This window comes from Centropristis striata, chromosome 7 (genome assembly GCF_030273125.1).
Source record: "Centropristis striata isolate RG_2023a ecotype Rhode Island chromosome 7, C.striata_1.0, whole genome shotgun sequence".
In the NCBI taxonomy this organism is placed as follows: Eukaryota; Metazoa; Chordata; class Actinopteri; order Perciformes; family Serranidae; genus Centropristis; species Centropristis striata.
Window position 1 is genome coordinate 27,823,405 of NC_081523.1, and position 25,495 is coordinate 27,848,899.

The window sequence follows — 25,495 nt, forward strand, 5'->3', positions numbered from 1 at the left end:
ATGTTCATCAGGTTTTCTTCCGAGAGGTCGCCAGACACTGGCAGTGTTTTCTTCAGTGAGGCAACAGACTACCATGACATCATCAAAGATCCTCAGAGGAGGGTAAGAAAGGGACTAAGCTTTGTACAGTTATCAAGTGCTCTGAGCAATAATATACAGATAGTCTTCTTTATATGGTCCATGTTGTTTTAACTTTACAACTTTAAGCTCATAAATGCAGTGAATTCAGAAGAACGCCCTCACAATCCTGGAAATGGGACCATGCTATTCTAGTTTTAAATTCTGTTTTTCCTTTTTGACACAGCTGTTGGTAGAATGCACAGTGATGGTCTAGTCTCAACTTTATACAAACTGCTGTCTATTCCCTTGTTGCTTGTTGGTCATCATGCTTATAATTGTAGAAAGCTTTGTGATGCTTGATTTGCTCAACAAATGCAACTAACATCATTGAAACTGGATCAAAGCCAAATGTTAAAAGGAAGAGGGTCAGGATCAGATTTCATTCAAATCCTCAAATTCTCTCCATTGTTTTATGAGTGACCAGAGTTGACTTGTGTTTCGCCTGTGCTCTATTGCAGTCCCTTAGGCAGTCACTGCTGGCCTCGTAAACATATTTAAAAATTATAGAAGTTCAATTAAAAGCGTTTCATAAAAAGTTAAAACTCCTTGTAGTTGCTTTAACAGAAACAGTGATTGCTTTCATGTGTTATCCTCTAAACAGAGTTGCATTTCATTGTGTTTCTTGTCATCTCTTGCCAAATAAAAAACAAAGGTATAAAGCAAAAAGAAGAAAAGACAGAACAACAGATTGAATGAGATGGAAGTTGACAGAATGAACAATATTGTGTGTGTTTTACTACTACTAGAAAATTAAACATGAATTGGTAAACCATGGTGAAATACATCTTTCACAAACTAAGAGTGTTTAGATCCACTGTCTGTCTTGTGTTGAAAAGAAACTTTCCCTAGAGGAAATGGGGCACGGCAGAAAAAAGAATTGTCACTGCTGCAGTTGTACAAAGCTGTGAAACCTAAGACAGCCGGCACATTAATCATCCCCGGTGGCTGCCGGTTATGAAACACGTAGAGAGGAGATCACTGGGAAAAGGTCAACACAGAGAGGCTTTGATTACCACCTCAGCACCACACCCACTGTTATGAGGCCAACAAAGGGGATACCATTTCTACTCCGACAGTTCACTCAATCGTTTTAACTCTTGCAAGGGCTTTTCCTCTGTTATGTTTTCAAGTCACATTTGTTTTTTAAGCTTTTATTTCTGTCAGATCATATTTGTTGAAACATATTGTGTTCAAAATGTGAAAAAGAAAATGAATAAATGGATGTTAAGTTGCAAGCTTGCTGTTATCACTTGACAATTCTCAGTATACATTTGTGTGTCCTTAGATTGAAGAGTCGGTTATCACCCCCAGTGACCAGAAGACTTTTGAGGATTTAAAAGACTCCCCAGAGCAGCTCAAAAAGGCCTCCACGCCTGAAATGCCTGAGACAGGACAGATGTTTGGCGCCACTTCCAAGGAAAGTGGTCCCAGCAGAGACGTACAGACAGTGAGAGCATCCTTGTTTGAAAATGTTGTGGAGAGACACAGTGTGCTGATGGTGGAGGAGGGCAAGCCTGTAAACAAGGCTAACGATTCGCTCAACAGCCCGTCGTTTAAGAGAGGAAATGCAGAAGATGAGGGAAGTCTGGTCACAGCCACCTACAGAGAGCCTGCATCACCATCAAGTCCTCTGCGGGTTTCGCATGCCTTCGACACTGTGCAGGGAGTGGAAGAGAACAGGGCAGTGAGTGAGAACATCCCATCAGCTCAGAGGGAGGATAAGGCCATGACACTACGCTCACGGCGCTCCGAAGGCAGCAGGCCGGTGGCAGAGAGGACCGAACCAGCGTCAGCTATGACGCCGGAACACCAGCCTCGATACCTGAGAGTGGGAGCTTTGCCGAAGTGGAACTCTGCAGGTCTGGAGCAAGAGGCAGGTGTGGAGACAGGGATGCTTAAGGAATCCCAAAGGGAAAGACCAGTGGCCATGGGTCAAGAAAGACAGAGAGAGGCCGAGCAGGAGGAAGTGGCTGCTGCTCCTAAACGTTTGAAAATGCTGCAGGCGGAAGAACAGCCAAAGCCCAGGGCGACCTACTTTGCTCTGACTGGACAAATACAGGAGCCAGTTTCTCCTGTAGATACAGGAGCAAACATGGGGGACATGACTGCACCCTTTGATGATTTCTCTGTGAGGTCTGCACAGGGCAATTCTCAAGGGAAGGTTCTTCCAATGAGGAAGAATCCATCATCAGAAGAAGCTTTTGGAAAAACCTCTCAGGCTCAAGTTGATGAGTTGCTGATGAGGAGCCACATGTCGCACAGGGAGATAAGGTCAGCGTCGGACGAAGAGACAACGGAGGAAATGATGAAAGATGAAAGGAAAAGAGAACTACAAAAGGAGACGGAAAGACACATGGCGAAAATAAAAGTGCTTGAGAAGGAAAAACAGAGACAGCTGGATATAGAAAGAGAACATTTAGAATTTGCACGAATGAAGGAGAGGGAGAGGCAAAGACAATTTGAAAGGCAAAGACAAAAAGCCTTTGAGAAGGAGAAACTGGAGTTTGAGGAGAAACAGCGCGCACTGGAAAGGCAGAAAGAGTTAGAGCTTGAGAAACAGAAAGAACTGGAGAGAGCAAGACTAAGAGAACAGGAAAAAGAGAGGCAACGGCAACTTGAGAAAGAAAAACGAGAATTTGAGAGACAGAGGAAGATTGAACGAGAGAAACTGCGAGAACAGGAAAGAGAGAGACAAAGACAAAAGGAGGAAGAGAGGCAGAGAGAGCTGGACAGGGAAAGGCATCTGCTAGAAATCCAAAAGGAGAAACAGAAAATGGAGGAGCTGGAGAGAATTAAAGAGCTGGAGAGATTGCAGCTTTTGGAGTTTGAAAAACAGAAGCAGAAAGAAAAGGAGAGGCAGCAGCTCCTGGAGCTCGAGAAACAGAGACATAAAGAGAAGAAGGAGAGAGAGGAGGCAGAGAGAATAAGACAGATGGCATTAGAACAAGAAATGCTAAGAATGAAAGAGCTTGATAAAGAAAGGCAAAGACAGCGGGAGATGGAGAAGGAGCACCAGAGAGAGATGGAGAGGGAAAAGCAGAGAGAGTTGGAGAGACAGAGGCAAAGAGAGTTAGAAAAGGAGAGACAGAGACTGCTAGATATTGAGAGACAGAGACAGCTAGATATTGAGAGACAGGAGTTAGAAAACCAGAGGCTGAGACAACGAGAACAGGAGAAGGAGAGGCAGAGGAAGGAGGAGTTAGATAGAATTAAAGAGATGGAGAGAAGACAGCTCTTGGAGTTGGAAAAGCTGCAGCTGGCAGAGAGGGACAGACAACAAATTTTGGAGCTGGAGAAACACAGACTGAGGGAGAGGATGGAAAGGGAGGAGGCAGAGAAAATGAGACAGATAGCCAAACAGCAAGAAGCAGAGAGGCAGCGACTAAAGCAGAAGAGAGAGGAACAGGAGAGGGCAAGGTTGGAGTCCTCAGCTCTCAGGCCTCAAGTGTTGGATCTGGACTCTGTGCTCCGAAATGACCCATTTTCAAAGGCATCTCCTCAGCGCAGTGACCCTTCAACGCGGTGGAAGGAGCCGTCTCCGAGAGCAGAGGAGTCATACAAACCTGCCATCCTCGACATAGACTCTTTCACATCTCAAGCTCAGCTCTCCCCCAGTAAAGACTTGTTTTCTGTTTCTGCTACTCAGGGTGTAGACGCTGGGTTTGGAGCTAGATTACAGCCTACACCTGATGTAGATGTTAGCTGGAAGGTGCCCTCACAGACTTCAGGAGGGTTCACAAGCCCAGTGTGGACAACGTCTCCTCAGGACCCGTGGGAGCTGCGGACTGTTGAAATGTCTGTGGACAAACCTATGGCTGAACCAAGAAAACATGCCAACAAAGTGAGCCCAGAGCAGCTCCTCCTCAGGCAGGGGGAGCGGCTCCAGGCTCCACAGAGGCCCTGGTCTGCTGTGATGGATGAGCAGTTCCGCTTGGCCCCTCTTCCCCGGACAGAGGCCAAGAGTGGAGGCTCTCCAGGTGGAGTCTCCAGCAGCGCTCCTGCAGAGCAGATATGGCTCCCCAGGGAGCCACAGCGTCAAGAGAGCATGTTGGAGGTCCGTAGCCACAGGAGGTCACAGGGATCGCAGGTGAGCTGGAGATCTACATGAAATAATATCCGTGGCACATTCTATAAAATGTTTTTATTTAATTCATTATAATACAGTTTATATTGCCACAAACTATTATAGCAACAATCCCCTAAAGATCAGGGTGCCTACAAAGTTTGGGAAATGATTAGTTTTGACCAATAACTTTTTATGATCTCAATTTGTTTTCGTTAACATATACTCCACTAGAATGCTTGATTTTCACCATGATGTGATGTTTTATGTCAACCAAAAATCATTTAAATAAAACTGAAATCATTCTCAGTTCCTAATGAACAGGTCTTGCAAACTAAAGGACTATTGTTCCAGCATTGCCATTTCTCTTTCATGGAACAAAAATTATCTTCATGCTTTGCATGTCCGCTGGATACTTGGGTTGGGTTCTATTTTCATATTATCCAAACATGTTTACTGGAGATCAACAAAAGGATCTGATCGCCAGGCGACAGCAAGAGTAGGAGGGTGTGGGCAAAGTTAACATCACAGCACACAAGAGAAATGCCCGGATGTTCAAAGCTGCGTTCACATGGCTTCCGACAGACAGTAGACGGCAATGGATAATGTTTTAGTGGATGAGAGTAGGACAGTAAAATTAGGTGAGGCAGGCAGAGAATACCAGTAACTTAAATGTACAATATGGATGGCATTCCCAACTGTCTAAAAGGTGTTGTCTGTCTACTGTCTGCCTGAATCCATGTGAATGCAGCATTAGTCTTAGACATAAAAAAAGATATAACAATGTCCTCTATTCAACCAACAGCTGCCTTTTAAAAGTCAGTGTGTCTATGCTTGGTGCAACAACAGCATCACGTTATGTTTGACATAATTATCTTAACTTTAACATTACAATCCAAATCATATAACTTTAACTACTCCTATGGAGAGCAAAGATTTGGTGAGCAGGCATATGGAGAACAGAGGTGTGAGGTGTCAGATCCATGGAACAGACAGCAAAACCGGTTTGTAATTAAGGACTTAAGATTTACTCGTCACTCGTGCCGATTAACGGGGCTCAGCAGGCGGACTGCAGCTCCAACAGAAACATCTCTATGTGCACAGTAGGATGCAAGTTCTAGAGATTATTTATCATTTTTAAGTAAGTTAAAAAGACCATCAATCAAATATATTATCTGATCGGCAATCAACACAAGCTTACTGGATGTCAAATTTAGATTTTTTATAACATTTTAGAAAACTTAATCTCAACATGTTTTATACAGGAGGTATATACAGTAGTGTTCAAAATAATAGCAGTCCAATGTCACTAACCCGATTAATCCAGGTTTTTAGTATATTTTTTATTGCTACATGGCAAACAAGTTACCAGTGGGTGTAGTAGATTCTCAGAAAACCAACAAGACCCAGCATTCGTGATATGCACGCTCTTAAGGCTGTGCAATTGGGCGATTAGTTGAAAGGAGTGTGTTAAAAAAAATAGCAGTGTGGCATTCAATCAGTTAGGTCATCAATTTTGTGAAAAAACAGGTGTGAATCAGGTGGCCCCTATTTAAGGATGAAGCCAACAGTTTAACATGCATTTCTTGAGTTTGAAAGCCTGAGGAAAATGGGTCGTTCAAGACATTGTTCAGAAGAACAGCGTACTTTGATTAAAAAGTTGATTGGAGAGGGAAAAACGTATAAAGAGGTGCAAACAATTATAGGCTGTTCAGCTACAATGGTCTCCAATGCTTTAAAATGGAGAGCAAAACCAGAGACACGGGGCAGAAAACGGAAGACAACCATTAAAATGGATGGAAGAATAAGCAGAATGGCAAAGGCTCAGCCAATGATCAACTCCAGGATGATCAAAGACAGTCTGGAGTTACCTGTAAGTGCTATGACAGTTAGAAAACATCTGTGTGAAGCTAATCTATTTACTAGAATCCCCCGCAAAGTCCCTCTGTTAAAAAAAGGCATGTGCAGAAGAGGAACATTTTGTGGACTGATGAGAGTAAAATTGTTCTTTTTGGGTCCAAGACAGTTTGTGAGACGAGCCCCAAACTCTGAATTCAAGCCACAGTACACAGTGACAGTGAAGCATGGTGGTGCAGCATCATGATATGGGCATGTTTCTCCTACTATGGTGTTGGGTCTATTTATCACATACCAGGGATCATGGATCAGTTTGCATATGTCAAAATACTTGAAGAGGTCATGTTGCCTTATGCTGAAGAGGACATGCCCTTGAAATGGGTGTTTCAACAAGACAATGACCCCAAACACACTTGTAAACGAGCAAAATCTTGGTTCCAAACCAACATCATTGATGTTATGGAGTGGCCAGCCCGATCCCCGGACCTTAATCCAATTGAGAACTTTTGGGCTGACTTTAAAAATGCTGTTTCTGAAGCAAAACCTAGAAATGTAAATTAATTGTGGAATGTTGTTAAAGAATCTTGGAGTGGAATAACAGCTGAAAGGTGCCACAAATTGGTTGACTCCATGCCACACAGATGTGAAGCAGTTAAAAACTGCGGTCATACAACTAAATATTAGTTTAGTGATTCACAGGATTGCTAAATCCTAGAAACAAAAAAGTTTGTACAAAATAGTTTTGAGTTTGTAAAGTCAATGGCGGACACTGCTATTTTTTTGAACACACCCCTTTAAACTAATTGCCCAATTGCACAGCCTTAAGAGCTTGCGTATCATGAATGCTGGATCTTGTTGGTTTTCTGAGAAACTGCACCTACTGGTACCTTGTTTGCCATGTAGCAATAAAAAAAATATACTAAAAACCTGGATTAATCTGGTTAGTCACATTGGACTGCTATTATTTTGAATAAAATATTCCACCAGTTAATAAGGTGTCCAACTTGCAGTTACACTGTGTAGATAAAGATAAAATAAACCCATTAAAGTAACAAATTGGCACCTGAAAAACTTTTTTTAAAAGTTTGAATGTAATTCTGAGTGGGTTCAATCCGAATCAAAAATACTTTTTTGATCCCCGGGGGAAATTTCTTTGTTTTGCCATGAGGTATATAAATATTTCTCACAGATTCACGTTACACTACAGCACCAAGCATGGTAGTAAACAGGAAACATATGTATAAGGTGATATGGAGATAACTCTGGTTCCTGTGTGTGTTAGGAGTTGAACAGGATGCGATCCCGCAGTGTGTCTCGACGATCAGCTCCTTCAGCCAGTGGTGTGGAGGGAAGCCTTTCCAGGATGAGGAGCCGCAGCGCCCACCGAGAGCAGGACCTCAACAGCTGGGTGAGTCAGACTGAAGTTCTGCCTCTCTAACAGCACGAATGGGTTCTATGAAAGATGGAACTCGAAGAGATGAGAAACTGCTGTCTGAGTCTTTACTTCAGTTTTAGGGTTGGCTGTGAGCCTTTTATTTTAATCACTGTTTTCATCAGGACTGTTTCTCACACAGATCTGTGGAGACAGAGAGGGAAATCTGTGTGCACTTGCATTGTACAGTGTGTGTTTTACGCTCATCTTTGAGAGAGTGTGTGTCTCGTGCATTGAAGACAGACAGTATTGAAGTCAGAGGAATGCAGTCGGTTGACTGGCAGCTGAATGCTGCTGTGCTCAGGTAGTAAAGAGTCGGTGACTAATGTTGATGGCACGGCCTTCTAGACTCACCTCCACCCATCCCACGTCACGTTCCAGGTGAGTGGCAGCCAAGCACCCTCTCAGGCCTGTAATTCAGGATTGGATTAGTCAAATGGTTAATGAGTACCTGTTCTCACTGCTCGTTTATTAGGAGCCTGTCAGCACGGCTCAGGGAAAGCTGTGAAGTGAAATGACCTGTAATGATAATGGGCCTGCAGCCATGAGACACGTCATATTTGTATGACTGTATTCCTCAGCGCTGATTGGTTATTTCTAACTTTTAACCTTGTAGTTATCATCCATTTCTTCCAATTTGAAACGGAGAAGCTAAAATATGTCTGCATATTGGCAGCTATACATATTACATACGCAGATAAATCATCTTCATTCAACCAGGCGCAGTGTTTATTAATAAGCTGGGTTGGGTTCAGTTGGCTCTTTGTCATTGAGACTGTAATTGTAGGGCCTATACTGTGAAACCAGAAGTACAGTTTATTGTGTCTCATAATTGCACACTGCATGATACAGAGCTCACATTAAGTCACCGTGAGTTTAAGGTCACTACCACCACCTAGTGGATGTGTTTCAGTGTGGTCACTCTTCCTGGTGTCAGTGTATGTAGTTGTTCATTGCTGTTTTCAGTGAAATAAGCTGAGTGAGTCATCTGCTTTTTAATGAACACTGTTGGTGTGGATTGTTGACCAGGAATTAACCCCCTCATATTTGTTTAAAATTAAGCAACCATGGTCTAGTCATTTTACACATTGCACACTACTGTAGTACTGACACACTTACCTTATTAGGTGAAATGTGCACCTGATAAAGTGGTGGTGGCCTTCTGCTGCCCATCTGCTTCAAGGTTGGATGTCTTGTGCGTTCAGAGATGCTCTTCTGCAAACCGGGTTATTTGAGTTACTGTTGCCTTTCTGTCATTTCCAACCAGTCTGACCATTCTCCTCTGGCCTCTGGCATCAACAAGCCATCAAGGCTCACTGGATGTTTACTCTTTTTTGGACCAGTCTCTGTAAAGCCTAGACATCATTTACAGTAGGTCACTGTTTGTAAAATACTCAGAGCAGCCCATCTGGCACCAACAGCCATGCCACATTCAAAGTCACTCAAATCACCTTTCTTCCCCATTATGATGCTGGTTTGAACTTCAGCAGCTCGTCTTCACCATGTCTACATGCCTAAATGTATTGAGTTTTAGATATTTGCGTTAACGAGCAGTTGAACAGGTGTATGTAATAAAGTGGCCGGTGGGTGTATATGATCACTTATCGGACTGCAGGAACAGTGTGTCTACATTTGCTCTCAATACAGACATTTGTTCAAACTCACTCCTTCATGGTTTCCTATTCCTGTAAGGAGTGCAGAATTTAATGTTTTTTTTAAACAGGATCTGGTTAATGTTAACAGTTTATTTTGGGTTAAATTTTAAATGATCTGTAGAATAAAGTGATTTTGATGAAATATCATTATTTTAAGCTTTCAAATCTGTTTTGTGACTTTCAGAGGGTTAATTCCAAAATCCATCAGTGTTAGAAGATATGAGATATAATTAATTTCCCTATGTTTTATTTTGTGGCTGAAGCTCCTCATACTCACATGGATGAGATCATAGTTGTGTGGTGACGTCATTGGTTTAAGTTGGATGGTCTGAGGCTGGTGAGTGGGGCAGAGCAGTGATGGGCACCGGGCTGAGAGCTGTGTTGTACATTTGGTCATGCTGCCTGACTCCACAATGCCTCTGGGTAAGTGATGGCACAACTCTCTTATTACATACTCTTGTATAATACTGAGAATAGGTTGTTATCATATACAGCATGCTGTATGTACTTTAGCTGCATCCGGTTTCATCTCCTTTGTCTGGTCGCTGGTTGAGTTTCTAGCTGGGGCTGCGCACAGATTGATGATGTCAGCAGAAGAGGGGAAGTGATGAGCGGCTATGACTCACTTCCCAGTAAGTGACATTTAGTTGCGGAGAGGGAATATTAGGGAAATTGGGAGCAGGAATAAGACGCATCTTGAGATATAAATTGTCTTTGTATTGGCTAATTCTGATTTAATCATTCTGTTAAAATCAGTACGAACTCTTTTGTCAGCTCTCATGTAAGCTAGCAATCAATGCATGCTTGATGATAAATGTACACATGTTTGATGAATGTTTGGATGATAAAAAATAATCTTTTTATTAAGGCTTGTGATTATTTTCGCCATCAACTATTATAAAGTCTTTTTGGATTAGTTAATGAGTGAATTGTTGTCTTTGTTGATGGAAAATAATGCAATTTACCCACTATAGTAGGCTAAAGTGACGTCGTCAAACTGCTTTCTTTCTCTAATAATCAACAGTTTAGATATGTTGTATTTCTAGTTTTCTTTTTCTTTTTTTAAATGAGAAGAGGAACACATCTTCAAATTTAGGAAGCTGGAACCAGCAAAAGTTCACTTTTTGTGGACAAGTGCCATCATCTAAAGGATCAATCACTTTTAATGAATTATAAATGCTATTTTAGATAAATATTATCTATATATATATATATATGTTGTAATTTTGAGGTTTGAGACAGAATATTAAACTTAAAATCATATCACAACAAATTTTTGGTACCACTTGCTACAAGTAAAAACATTGATGTCACTGCTGTAACCTGATGGTTACTCATGGTTAATATGAGTAATTTAGCTTATTCAGGCTGTGTCACCTTGTCCTTAATGGTACCCTGGAAGAGGCAGCCATTTCAGGCTGAGGAGTACGTGAGAGAGGTCCGTTTGTGTGCTGTTGGAAACTGAGAACCTCACAGCTGAATTGCCTTAAGCACAGCACTTCAAAAAATGTTAATCAGATTACCTGTAGGGGGCATATGTGGACAGGGATTCAGCTTTTATGAGCCCTCTGTCCCAGTTTGCTCTGAGGTTAACTCTCTGAAGTGTATCTGGAATATCCTGCTGTGGCTTTATTCAGGGTACCAGTTCATATAACAGAGACCTGTTAAAGATGGAAGTTGGGAAGTGTTTTCTAGTCTGTTCTGTTGTTTGCATGAGTTTGACTCTAAGCGAGATTTAAACAAACATCCACTCCACTGTTGTGATTCTAGCTTTTGGCTCCACTGTGCTGACAAACTGGTTAATGAGCACACACTCTCACTTCACTGGTAGAGCCGCACCTGCCCTTTCACTCATCTCTCTCATACATGCCCAATCTATCTATTTATAGTTCCCTCTTTAACATGATCATGCACTTGTGCTCATTCCGATAAGATTGTATTACACTCTGTCACCCCCACTTTCTCTCTAGCGTCTTTTTTGAAAGAAAATGCTGTGTAACAGCAACGCATCCAATATGTTATATCTTTCATCCCTCCTTCAACATTTGTTTCCATGCTTTTCAATTCTGGCTGTGACACTTCACTGCCTTGCCCTGCAACTGAATGAGACTGGAGCGATAGAGCACCGCAGAACATATATCACCCTCCTTCTCCTCTCTCCCTCCCGCTCTGTATCAGGGACCTCCCATTCTCTCTCTCACTCCCTGACTCTGTTCCACACTCCCTCTCTCCACCCAGTTTCTCCTTGACGGTGAGTCCTATAGCGCTGAGTGCAGAGAGCAGCACTGCTGACGCATTTTCTCCTACCTGCCCATACCTGCAGAAAAAGGCGAGGAGGGAAACATTTTCACTCCGTTCCTGTTTTCTCCTATGGATTTGACTTCCCCACCACAGTGCTCTCTCCTGTTTCCTCTGTTTGGCACTGCATTGGTTGCCCTTTGGTTTTTCTAATGGAATACGAATGACTACAGCAGCTTTCCTTTTGCCACCAGCTGTCCTGCACCATTTCTCCTAGCAGCTTTTTTGCCAAAGGGTAACACAGTATCGGGCACCTTGGGAATGTAGTCTTGTTAGATGAATGGATTTTTTAACTTATAACCTGGACCTTGTTTTGGAGGAAAAGCAGCATCATCATCAGCTCTGGGAGAGCTGTCAGGTCGGCTGTGATTGAGGCTTGGATCCGGACATTGAAGCTCCCACCTGGAGAATTGGCAGAGGTGTCACAGAGGATTGTTTAAAAAAAACAAAAAAGACTATACTCACCTGACCTATTTGTTGAAAAGAGATAACTGAATGTTGTGTTAACATAAATGGTATGCTGAGGATGTGATTATTGCTCGTCACTTCTGCACTTGAGTAGTTGTTTGTGCTTAAAGCCAGAAAAACATGGCTGAGAAACTTGTTGGAAGACAGAGCAGCAATTTTTCAGGCTGTCTCATAGAGTAGTGTCCTGCATAACTAATAGTAAGTACTGGCCTTAGGTAACCTTTATGTGCCCACTTGGTTGGTGTGCCACATCATAGCCAGCATATCTTGTGCGCATCGAAATAGACATTAGAAAGCCTCACAATTCAGCTCAGGCCGTCAGGCTGGAGCCTTGACAGTGATGAGTTGAAACAGAGTCCTGACGGCTCCAGTGGGACTGCACTGCAGACAGACCATTTAGAAGTGAATACTAGGAGAGGCTCAGTCCTGTTATGGTCCAGAGACTGACTGGCATGATCTGTGCTGCAGTGCTGTAAGCAGCAGACGCCATCAGCATCGCCACCTTGGACCGGCTGAGCTGTGTTGTTGTTCTCTCTGTCACCTTCCTCGCTGCTGCAGTATTGACCCAGCAACACACACCAGTGAATACCCACGACACTGTCTCTGGACTGCTGCCTCTCCAGCATAACTAGACTCTGATGAGTCCCTGCTGCTGTGATAACAAGAGTCACAGCCCAGTTCACAGACTTAATTCTGACACAGCAGGACTTTGCCAGTAGTGGGTTGTGATGGAGTATCTGGGGGACAAGCTGTCAGTGGCCCACACTCAGGTGTCAGGATGGGTAGGAAATGTGCGCCGCTCCCTGCATGGGGCGCTCGGCTTTTTGTCAGTGGAGAGGGGAGGCCGGGGAGAGGACGGGACCGGGGACTTCAAGAGAACCAACTCCCTGCGCTCCCTGGCCTCAAGAAGCAGGGAGTCCATCCGCAGGTTCTCACTGCGCAGCCAGCAACGTCTGTCCTTACGCAGGCGCACCGCACCCAACACCCCCACTGCTGTAAGACAACACACACATTTAAAGTCCAAACACACACACACACCAGGGAAGCACCAGTACCATATTTCACCACTGATACCAATCACAAACTATAATCAGCAGTATTAGCCACTTAAGTAATTTGTTACCATAGTCAGTCTACTATATGTTCAGCAGTATCACTTCAACATCTGCTGAAGTTAAATAAAGAACAAGTGGAATTCAAGTTATTTTGCAGCAATGTCCATGCAGTTCTGTGATGTCACTGTTAACAGCTGCTCCTTCTTCAACTATTTGGTCTCCATCCAAACATGTCAACAACTTATCCATCTGCCTCTCTGCTGCTTCTCATCTATCTCTTTCTATGCTTTCAGCACTTATCCTTATGTTGTCCTTGGCAAAACGTAAACCATTCTTTTTCCGTCTCTCTTTGTTTAGCAAAGCTGTTGTTATACTGGTTCACCAGGTCATCATTTGTTTTTTTGTGTGTGATAAAATTAGGCACAAGGACTGACAAAAGAAGGAAAAGTAGAAATTCTACAAAAGTATTTGTATTACCATAACTGTTAGCTCATTAAGAGAACATAAATCTGATTCCTTTCTATCACTTGTCTCCACCCTGAAATCCAGCCTGCTCTCTACTCTATATAAAGGACAGATTTAGAAATCCATGTAGGGATACGGATACATTACAGTGAAGTTGTTCCTATCTTTGGGTTACGCCTGTTTGCTGAACTGTGGTGCTACACCTCATGAGTCACAACTCCTAAAGATAAGAGGTGTTTTCATGACATCCATCTGGCTGTCAGTTGGTTTGGCATGTCCTAGTTAGCCTTAGACATCACTTACTGTGTTTGTGGTCTCTGGGAGCAATGTAGCTCCCCACTGTGACAGTGTTAAGTGGTCGAATGACACTAAGAGGTCAATAATGGCTGAATGGTAATGGTCAGTTTCTATGTTGCCAGTAAATGAATAGGAGGAGGCAGAGACTGTGGAAATTGGGATTAGCCATTTCTACCTGAGCTCCAAATTGTTCAAACCAGTTATTATGTCCAGAAATAGAGACTGAGTGGAATATGCTTCTGGTGTCTGAACTATTATGTGGGTCTCTGCATTATGACAATGGATACTAGTGAAAACTTGCCACTTTCACAGATGCTGAGAGAGAATGGTCTCTCCTGTGGCTCTGATGTGTGTTACCACGGCCATGGATAATGGACATCTTGAGCAGTGTTTGACAGCTGAAAGTGATTAATGGTTTTATTTGTGTGCTTTTTGCATGAGCCTGTGCCATGCAGTGACCGCAATAACAGAAATCCAGCCAATAAAGTTGTTACGCCATAAGCCAATATCTAGTTAACGTCATTAATATTTAGATTTTTCATCTCCGGAGTTTATTGTTGCCCTACTAAATCTCTGAATTGGCACACACACTTGGATTGAGACATCGGTTTGCCAACATTCACTCATAACTTTAAATAAGTATGCAAGATGACAGGTTTCCAAGTCTCTAAACAATTTAAGAACTCTGACTTGACATTTGCGTTATATCAGATGTTATGTTACAACGATCTGCTAACGTGTAATATTGACCAGGCTTTGAAATCACCTGCCTGGTGTCAGGAGTGGTGGTTACTAGGGTTTGGTGATTGGCAATTTATTTTATTTTGCTGATTTTATGGTCTGCCTCCGAAGAATGAGTGAGTCCCTGGGCAGTTGGCACAGTGTTCGAACAAGTTTGGAGATAGGTCTGGCTGTTCAAGAAGACTGGGTGGCAAACTCTGTAACTTAGTGGTACAAAGAGGCCAACAACAGCTGAGAGACAGCAAGTACAGTCAGCTATTTTTCAGATCTAACTCAGTCAACTTGGCTGCACCGCAAACATGTGCAAATATATCAGACATTGTCGATTTTGCTGGGTTGATGATGTAGGGTTAAAAAAATTGTAATATATCACAAAACCCTAGTAGATACACATCGATATAAGCCTTAAACCTATGATAACAATCAGTTTAGGTAATTCAGGGAGCATTAAAATCGTATAATATTAAATGTATCGATAATATTTGTAAAAAAAACAAGTCATGGGAAACTTTATTATCCCATCAGGGGAAATATAAACTTACTTAAACAACATGAAAATCACACTCAGACAAGTTAATACAAATTGGAGACAAATCAATCTTGACAGTTAAGAGGCAAAAATTAAACTCAAACATTAGCTAGAAACCAGAAAAACAAACACCAGGCAGAAATAAATGAGAATAATCCTTTAAGTCAGGTCCAGTGCTCTCTGAGTAACATTTTTAAGCCAAGTCAGGTTTTTACATTCTTTCCTTCTGTTCTTACTGAACGCTTTGTACAGCACTGAACCCTGAGTCTGTATGAAACACTTATGTAATGAAAGAATAACACAGTGCTGTTGGGTTTGCCTAGCAGAGTTCGCCTTAATGTAAGCCCTCTGACATGCGGCTAGAATGCCCATTTGTTGACAAGAGATTAGCGCCCTCGGGAGCAGTTGTTGTGAATATCTGTAGGATATTGATATTGATTACTGCTGTGTGCATGAGTGCATATAGAGAATATTTTCCCACTCCACCCTGGCCAGATTGATAAGAGCAGATGAGTAGAGAATGGGGAGTGGTGGCGTACTACAAGTATAATGTTGTCAGTTAATGGAGACGGTCATGTCAAATCCGATTTACAATAACTTGGATTAGCTGATACCACAATCATACAGAGAGTTCTATGGTTTGCAAGGTCTGATTCAGCTCACACTGTAAAGATTGCAGCACTGATTGGGATCCTAGATTGCACACTCATTCTTCTACAGTGCTTTTAATTGGGTTATAAGCTTGCGTCTTTGATGCTGACTTCATGTAAACACACTTATTATATCTGCAGTAGGTGCTGTGTTCTCAGCTCTGATGTAAGACCATCTGTTAGGTGCTTTACAACAGAGCCCTTCCCATTTCAATGCAATATGTCACTTTCCATTTAAGTGTTGAGGTTGGACCGATCCATAGACTGCTGTTTCTGCATCCTGTGTGAGTGTGTCGTCAGGTTATGTGTGGCACCCGGCGATCAGTGTGTTATCAAGCAGTAGTTTCCAAGGCTTCGCTCCAGCCCCTTCCTCCTCAGATTATCACTCAGCCTTATGTAGTGATCAGCCCTTTCTCTCCTTCATCCTTCCATTCATCCGCTCTTTGTTTTTTTGTTTCCCCCGACACACCCTTCCTGTCTCGGCGAAGCTGGCTATTGCTAATGTTATTAAGGAAAAGCCTTCCTCCTGACAACTATAAATCATTGCTACTGGACCTGTTGGTTCAGTAAAGCCTCCTCACTGAGAACTATATTCTTCATGTTTGTGGTTGATAGCAGAGCCTGCACCTGTGAGTGTCCTTTCAGCGGAACAATTGGACTGATCTTAGTGCTTGAAAGTTTTTTGTTTGTATTGTTTGGCCAATAAACCTGTCTAACATGGCATTGCGTGTAGATTATTGCAGACTGCACCAAAGAGAAGGTAATCAAATTGAGATTCAGTGCTGTTAAAAGCCTCTATTTTACTGAATAATAAATGCTATGAGATTATGAAAGGGCCTCTAAAAGGGCTTTACAACTTCTGCTTTGAGCAGCCTGCCATAAGTCTTTTCTTCTAGCTGCTCTGTAATGGCACCTCTCTTCAACATGTTCCTGCAAAGGCAATGTTTGTCTTCTATGCTGATGAGGTGAGGGTGTGTTCTGGGCGGGTTTAGGTTGAGTAACACACTTGCAAACATAGGATTGAAATTTTTACCACCAGTATTTTACGAGAGCTGGTTTCAAGATTTTTTTGGCATTTTGACAACAGTGATTGCAGAGTGCAGTGACAGGTAGAAGAGTGAAGGATGACATAATACAGAGGTATCCAGCTGGAACTGAGTGAGCATTTCAACCTCTGCCACCTGTTCAGTTTATATATTTAATTGGCATGATGGTATGTTTGTGATAAATACAAAAATTGTCTGCAGCAGCCGTCACACTTTTGCTGTGTTTTCAGACACTGCTAAAGGGGACATATGCTCATTTTCAGGTTCAATTTTTTTTTTTCTCACACTGTCTGTCTGTATTCTGTTTAAATATCTGTCTCTTTAAGCCTCCCTCTCAAAAAAGCCCAGTCTGATCTGATTGGTGAGTGTTTCTGGATCTTTTGTGTCTTCTAGTGTCTCTGCACCATCATTGCAGCCAAGAAATGACAATGGCACTGTCTACCTATATATTGCATGGTAAAGTTGTATCATCACAACCTTATGGAAGAAATTTCTTTCACGGTATTGATACAGGACCTAGACCTGCTTGATAATCCGAAAGACATGGAAATCTCACTTTTTACAATAAAGGACCTTCAAGGAGCTAGTATGCTCTAACTGAAGTACTTGTCGGATGGTTAAACAATGTCTGAAACCTCCTTCACCCACACCTTTCGGATGGTGAGATCCTTAGCTGTTGAGAGCTGCTTCCAACAATTTATTTTCCAAAACCAACAATTCACCAAGCTAATCCATTTCACACAAAGACTGACCAGGTGTGCTGAGGTGAGAAGGTTGTCAGGGTTTGAATTTTTCCCACAACTTTTTCTGTCATTTTGTTGTTCATACAACTAAGAAAAACACTCTGAGTGCCTTTCATGGGAGACTGTTTGAAAATTGCCCCCATAGCAATATGTTTTAATGGTTTATAGATGTTATCTCTGTCCAGAGAATCAGGTTACAGCTGGAGTTTCCCTTTCATACGTATAGTATACAACAGGAGATTGTCCATGTCAGGCGGGTTTCTCACTGACGGGAAATATTCCATTTCCTTTAGGTGTGGGGTGCAAGTCACACAGCGGTTCATCATTTCGTCATTAACAGTCTGTTGCCGTTTCTTGGATTTGGCTTTCAGTTCTTATCATCAGACATCATTATCATCGTTGGCATCTTTGTGTATATGACCCTTCGCCCATTTGTTTTTATTATTTGTGCCAGTGGCATCGTAAAAGAAACGTTATGAGCACACCCTCGCTTACAATTACCTGGACAATGACCTGCTCTATTCACACATGGGCTCAACAGGACATTACTTTCCATAGGACTTTTTTTTCACATACAGCTACTCCAGGAAATGTCTACTCTAGATATGTTCAGGGTTGCAGTGCATGTTTGAAAGGGACTTGTGACACCGCTCCTGTTGTCGCTTGGAACAGCTTTAAAAAATGTTGCCCTCCCACAACATGTCATAAGAAATCGTTCTTTTCAAACATACTCTGCCCCTAGACAATCCAGCTAGCACTTTACATTTACTTCTGGGCCACAATATGTTGTACGCATTGTTAATGAAAAAATCATCAAGGCTGCATTTGTCAGAACAGCACCAATGCAATAGATGTGTTATTGATCTTTTCCTTCTGGTGATATGGCAGTAAATGAATCGCTCATGTTTCTATAGTTCAGACTTACTGTGGTACTCTCTGTTGGCCATTTTACACATCTAGCTAAATTAGCATTTAAATGACCTCAAGATCAATAGATAAGTGGAGTATGTGGTTAAGTGTTCCACCTACAGTGATTTGGATGAGAGGTTTTGTTCATTGTTAGTGGAAGCAGGACTCTGAAGTGTGTGTATTAAAGGGTAAGTGGTGCGACCCTGTGATGTCAACATGAAAAGTGTGAGTGCCGTAAATCCTTGAGAAGAGGATGAACTTGAGAACAAGTGCTTTCTCAGTTGCAGGGAGTGGTGTTGAATGCCATTCTCACCGTTCTCTCTTCTTTTTTTCCTGTCAGGAAAGGCTTAGCTGATGAATGACATCCTGCACTGCTGTTCTTTTTTTCTCACTCTCTTCAGCCATGTTTTACCCCCTTTATCCAAATGTATCACAGTCACACTCTACCTCAAATGTGCTCTCCATCTCATTGTGTTTCTTGCGCTCTTTTTCAAGTAGACTTGTATCTCTGCTCTCACGTACACAAAGAAAACAAGGATAGCATTCATGAAGCTCTAAGAATGAGAACTCTGATCTACTGTCCCAGCTCACACAAACATCACTAGTGAACTGCTCTCATAGTCTACAAACCTGGGCAATTACAGAGCCAGGTGTATCACATTTCTCCGTCCACCCCTCAGGCAACATCTGAGGACAGAAGGATTTTCTATTGTTTTTTCCTATATAGGCCAGGGTTATCAGTTCATGCGCAGGCGTGCCTCTGTGAGCCCTGTGTGCTTTTGAGACAGTATGTCCTCTGTACCAGCCTCATTAAAAGAGGCATGGTTCAGTAGACAGCAAACACACACTCAATCACCCACCCACCCATCTCCGTTTTTTGTCCCCACTCTGGTCCTGTCTCCATTAACTCATCCCTTCACCTTTTCATTACTGTACCACTGCTGGCTGCTCAAGCTTTACATGATGAAGCTCTATTAGCAGCACAGCACGTCAGTACCACTGATGACATTGATTAACTACCTACTGTATGAACTTGGGTTAGCAATAAAAATATAAATTGACAAATATTTACCAAACTTTACAAGGATATAGATGTCAAATAAGAGCTGGTATTGGTGTCTCTTAAACCTCGTTGGTTATTTAACTCAATCCAGTTTGATTCCTTCTCATTCATTAGTAATTGTTCTCTCCCTCTTGCTTTCAGGTGCAGCAGAAACAAAGTGGCAGTGGTGAAGAGGAGGGGACGGAGGAGGGAACACCCGCCCGTGACACTGACAGTCAGTATGGGACCTGGGAGACGGGGCTGCGCACTGATGACAGGTAAACACACTGTTGTCATGATGTCATATGTGTTTATTTATGTTTAGTGTGTTAACAAGTACACAAGTACTCAGAGTTCCCAAAGAATCATAATTGTTCATAGCACTGCAACAAAGCATGCAAATGCAACTATGGTTAGCTACAGACTGTATAAAATATGGACATAGTCTTTGTGACGTCAACTATAGATTTCCAAAGAGCAGAAATGGAGCTCAAAGTGTGTGGCTCCTGTTGCTCTGGCTGTTGTCATCTTGGCAGTGCCTGACTCCTCCTTACTCCTGGCTAATCCTAAAAAGGGCCAAAAAGGTGGAGCAGAGGTGAGCTGAATGCAGCAGCGAGCCAACTGTAAGGACAGCAGCCTGTCACTCAAAGCAGCAATGCACCTGCAATAAACAAGCAGGTTATATATAAATTCACCTGCCTCATAGTTGTCTTGAATGGGGAAGTTAGCGTTACTGGGGATTTCCACCGGACGCGTTACAGCAGCAGCACGTTTCCACAGCTTTTTTGCTGCATCTGTCAATTCACACCGGGCGCGTTACAGCAGCAGCACGTCAGCTTAGCGAGCCAGCCGTATACACGCGAGATAACAAGATCACGCGATAATCCTGACCATACGGGAGACCGCAAGATCCCGTGCTAAACTTTAAACTCTATTTATACAGTCTATGGATAAACTGTGTGTATAAAGTAAACAACAACAACAAAAACCAACTTACTTTGCTTCTCTGAGGTGAAAGATCTGTTGATCTGACCATCTATCCTTATAAAAACAATATGTTATGTCATAAATGATTGTATGATGTTCCACTTCAACAATCAGTCTCTTGTCGTCCGTGTCGCCGATCCTCTTTGCCGACCCTTTGATTGATTGATTGCTGATCTGGTGCCCCGGTCATAACATAATGTTGATGTGAAGTAGTTTTAGGCTGCATGAACTGCGTACTGTGTTTTATTTTGAAAGGGGCGGAAGTGTTTTACGCTGATTCTGAGTCGGACTTCCTGTCTGGTGTGATCTGCTCTGTTGAGATTCACGCGATTTGGCAGCGTCTCGCGGAGAAATAGAAGTCCTACCTAATGCTCGCGTAGAGACGCTGACGCGACGCTGCAGTAACGTTACGCTACGCGCCCGGTGGAAATGCTCTCATTGATTAGAGTGTTACCTATTTGCAACGTCATGTGTGACGCTGCAGTAACGCGCCCGGTGGAAATCAGGCTTTAGAGACCAAAAAATGTTTTTACACCAGACTGTAAACATGTCAGTGAGGATTTACTCCCTTTTGGAGCCCGCCTCAAGTGGCCACACAAGGAACTGCATTGGCTTAATTTTTCAAACCCAAAGGTCCTTTAGGTTCCTGTTAGGTTATCAAAGTCAGTAAAGGTTGAAATGGGAAATATATGCAGTGTAATGCTTGTTAACAACAAATGATTAAGGTAATTTTTTAATTTCCAAATAAGTGGTTTATAACAAGGGGATTAAACTGGACTTAATTGAAATCTGGCTGTAGGCTTGTGCAACTAAGATAACACTGAAGTCTAACATTACCATTTGTTGGCTTAAAAAGTCAGAATCAATCAAGTGTTTAAGACCACTGGCACAACTGTAATACTGGTTCGTATATGTAATGTATCTACACTCAATTCAGACCCGATAACACGAATATTAAAGTAGTTAAATATAGAAAAGAATTGTCTCAGTCCAAAAGAATCTAAAGATTTTCATGTTTAACATGGCAATGTATAGAAACTCTATACTATAGCTCTGGTGTGGAAGTGTGCTATGGAAATATTAATGAAACTAGGAAGTATCTATGAGTAAAATACCGCCTTTTGACAATAAATGTTATAGCAGTTGATTTGTTCTTAATGATAAAAAGTTAAAATAACTCTCAATAACACAGACAGTTTGCTCTTCTGTGTCAGCAGTTACCTCACATTACACTGCAATCTGTCACTGACCTCCTGTGGTCAGAAAATAATATCACAACATTAACCAACACCATTAACAATGGATAGTCGTTCAATTTAGATTTGTTTAAAAAAAACCTAAAATTGTAGTCTGTTACATGTATTCTTTTATATAGATCACTTTTGTCTAGGCTTGCAGTTTGTTTTTCAGTGCGTCAGCTAAATCACAGCTTTCCACAGTCAAGTCAACAAAAGGAAACGTATGACTCAGACTCTACTTGATTGTAACTGTGGTTACAGCAACCACACAGTTGTTTTCAGAGGTGTTAAATACTTTTTTTCCCTTTTACTTTATTTCAGCCTCACTCCTGCAACTCCAAGTTCAGAAAGCAATCTCAGCCCCTCACCGAAGAAGCCCACTCCCCCACACACGATAGGAGATCCTGCCTCACTGTTGGATACTGATGCTCTGGATGGTCTCGATCCCTCATCTGAGAGTCAGCCACTCCCTTTCCCTGATGTATGCTCTCATATCCATTGCTCTTTTTAAGATGTTTCCTAATCAAATAGTAAGGTTTAACACTATACCTATACGCGTTGGCTGATGTATTTCTCTCTTGTCTTGATGTCCAGGCCCCGGCCGTTCTGTTAGACACCAGTGCTCTCCGCTCCAGAGCCCAGCTGGGTAAGAAACGAGCCCCGCGGACACGACCCTCCAGAGCTGCCCGTCAGACTGCTGCCCCGTCAGAGGAAGGAGCCACTGAAGACTGGCTTTACAGAGACTCCACAGGTTAGCACCAAAGACGGGCAACAATTTTGATTGGTTCTATTCCATCAGATGAACTCAGAAGTTTATCTTTGTTGTCCAAATACACTGTTAACTTCTCAGAAAACAGAGGACCGAATGTCTAACTGTCCCCATCTCGTATGTCTTTTTAACACACTTAACTGTATGCTCGCTTATGAGATCAATATGTCTTCTCCCTGTGACAGAGGCAAAAGTCGAGAGCAAGGAGGATGACTCGGACTCAGAGGAGCAGGCCAAAGGAGCAGACGCCAGCGCTGCTGTTTCCTCTCAGCCACAGAGGGTCGCCCTGTTCCCTGGGATGGACACCTCAGCTTTAAAAGTGAGCCCCCCTCCCATTGGTTTGGCCTCTCTTATCATCTATTGTATACATTTAGTGATATTTTCTTATTTTTTATTCCTAATTCTTGTTCCATATAATGACATATTAATATTATTCTCCATATTCACTGTGGTCAGAATTCTAACCAAATTCAGTCCAGGTCATAAAAAACATTAATTTTCAAGAATTTACCCTTGTTGTTTAAACAATGCAATTTTTTTTATCGTGAAAATATTAAATATTCTGTGTTTATGCTAACGGGGGATTTTTTCACAGTCTGAGGTATGTTTAACATTAGCAATAACTTTGACACAGTTTTATTTTTTTGTGAGTGTCCAATTTAAAAAAAAAAAAAAAGAACTGAAGCAGAGGTTGAATTTCCAAAATAAAAAACAGGTAAACATCACACCCATGCCAAAACTTTTATGCCATATGCATAAATATATTATTGAAAAATTTAAAATCATAAACCCAGTATTAGTCTTTGTGAAGTGAAGGGGTTTAAAAAGTTTCAAAATGTGTCCCGTTCCTGTTGTCAGGCACAGCTGAAGAAGAGGGGTGACTCTGACAATCAAATCGATGGACCTACTCCCTCTCCTTCTCAGCTTTCTCGCTCTCCCAAGTCCCCCTACCTTCCCAGAGCAGCGCGTGTGCTGCCCCAACCTGGTGGGAAAGAGAATGGGTAAGAGAACTTTGTTTTTCTTTGTGGACAAGAACTTGTTTATCTGCTGGTCCCTGCATTTAGGTTGCTGTCTGTGTGTTATCCGTGTAGTGGGGAAGACTCACCCCAGTGGCTGAAAGAGCTGAAGTCCAAGAAACGCTTGAGTCAGTATGAAAATGAGAGCTAAGAAATGAATAAGGTGAGAATACTGTCTTATATTAAACAATATGAAGAGATAACACAATTATTTCCACTTTTGACACCTGTTATCCTCTCACGCTCTCTTCTAGGTTGCCTTAACAGATTAATCTATATGAAACAGAAGCCTTAACGTTCGACCCAGAGAGTAGGAGAGGTGAATCTACAGCTGCTGATGTATTTTTTTTTTCAGTTTTTTTTTTTTTTGTTCTCTTCCCATCTGGGTTGATAAATGTGCATGGTGCCTTTTTTCACGGAGAGTCTCTGTCTTACGGAAAAAAAGAAAAACAAGCAAGGAGGAAAACACATCAGGCTGCTCTGCTTTATCCATTTCAAGCTTGAACCTGTCAAAGGAGGCTCTTCACATGAACACTTTAATAGGGACCAGGTGACGTTTGGGGCGGAGGAGAAAAGGCGATTATTGGCAATTATTTCCTGTCAGGCGGCCTTTCAGGAAATGGTTAACTTGTGGGACCACGATGCCTCTTTACCCTGGACTTGCTGGAGGACAGTCAATCTTCCTCTTCAAGATGTTTGTATTTAGTTACCCGACTTATACGAGTTGGCTGTGTCTGCGTTAGACATGCGTGTTATCAGTCAGTGGAGGTTGTTGATGGGAGTCACACAAGCATCGCCATAGGATAACATTTCAGACACTAATGATTTTCCTTCTTGAACAAATCACTGCTGACTTGATTGCCAGCGAGAGTGTATATCATGTTAGTAACTGTAATCAGGAGATGTTATATTTGTATTATCATTGATTTAACAGAGACAGAGCTAGTTTTGAAAGATGCATCACTACAGTAGACTTTGTTACACTCCACAAACCCTAACAGTGTCACAGTTGCTGCATACTGTATATATGTGTTTGTCTCAGTATCTTTTGTGGAAGAGGGGCGGGGGACTTTTGGCCAAGTGACTTTGCATATGTCAATCATGAACACTCCTTGTCAGCACAAGTACTCTTCAATCTTTTATATGAAAAACACTAAATAGCCTGTCTTCCTTCTTCAACAGGTTGAATGATTGTAGCTGTAAGCATTCATTATAAGCCATACGTTCACCTTGCAGCCCTCAAACACTCCTGTTTTTTCCCCAACGAATGTGCAATTTTCCTCAATTTTGTCCCCAGTAATGTGCATGCACAATCTTTTCTATCAAACCAGGCTTTGCTTAAACTGACCGGCGTCAGAGTGTCGGGGTATTGACTCCAGTGGAGGGATGTTTTTTTTCACTACGTTGTTATAATGACTCTATATACTCCAAAAAAGAATTTGCACCTGCTTTTCAACTCCACTGTATTCTTCCTCCTCATGTTTGCCATCCAGCCACTCACACTGCGCTTCTATAAAGCACTTTGTCACTTGATGCACTACAGCACTGACCTCTGCCCCCTCTTGTCGGCCATGTCTCGTCTCCTGTGTTGTCGGAGTGCTCACGCAATGCAAGTGAATGTGTCGATCGAGTCTTCGGAGTGATCGTCCCTGGTTTCTTTGTACATGACATACTTTTTGTCATGAAATTTGAGGGTTTATTTTGTATGTCCTTCTTTGTCTTTTTTTTTTTTATTTGAACGTAAAGATGTATATTGCACTGTGTTGTACTGGCCAGTGTCTTAAAGTGAATACATTCTTAATAAAATTTACTTGACTTGAGCTTCAATGTGTCTGTCTGGTGTTTCTCTGACTTTGTGAATATTAAGACATCCATTCTCCGTTTCCATCCTGGTACTGCTGTGATTGCTGCGTGTGCTGAGTTTGGACATTTTTAGATGAAACCACTGCAGGCTTACTCAACAGTCAAAACTGAAAATGGAAACATTTGATCTTGCTGACCAGAGCTGCAAATAATAATTTTTACTGTTGGATTAATCCAGTAGTAGTATGTGTCGTGACCCCCCAGAATACTGTGTGTTTGTGACCCCTCATCACAATAGTGACGAGAGAGCTG

At 42.1% G+C, this 25,495-nt stretch overlaps 1 protein-coding gene across 2 annotated transcripts in view; it reads left to right on the top strand.

Moving 5' to 3' along the window:
* The window catches only part of si:ch73-138n13.1 (calponin homology domain-containing protein DDB_G0272472), a 31,392-nt gene extending 6,192 nt beyond the window's left edge, over positions 1-25,200 (top strand). For both annotated transcript variants that reach the window (XM_059337578.1, XM_059337577.1), the window contains exons 4-13: positions 12-102; positions 1,406-4,207; positions 7,323-7,448; positions 19,533-19,648; positions 21,917-22,076; positions 22,190-22,346; positions 22,550-22,683; positions 23,223-23,365; positions 23,456-23,543; positions 23,635-25,200. In XM_059337578.1, coding sequence (XP_059193561.1) covers positions 12-102; positions 1,406-4,207; positions 7,323-7,448; positions 19,533-19,648; positions 21,917-22,076; positions 22,190-22,346; positions 22,550-22,683; positions 23,223-23,365; positions 23,456-23,531 — 3,805 coding nt within the window. In that variant the 3' untranslated portion in view covers positions 23,532-23,543; positions 23,635-25,200. The remainder of the gene's footprint in view (positions 1-11; positions 103-1,405; positions 4,208-7,322; positions 7,449-19,532; positions 19,649-21,916; positions 22,077-22,189; positions 22,347-22,549; positions 22,684-23,222; positions 23,366-23,455; positions 23,544-23,634) is intronic.
* Positions 25,201-25,495: the final 295 nt, after the last annotated feature.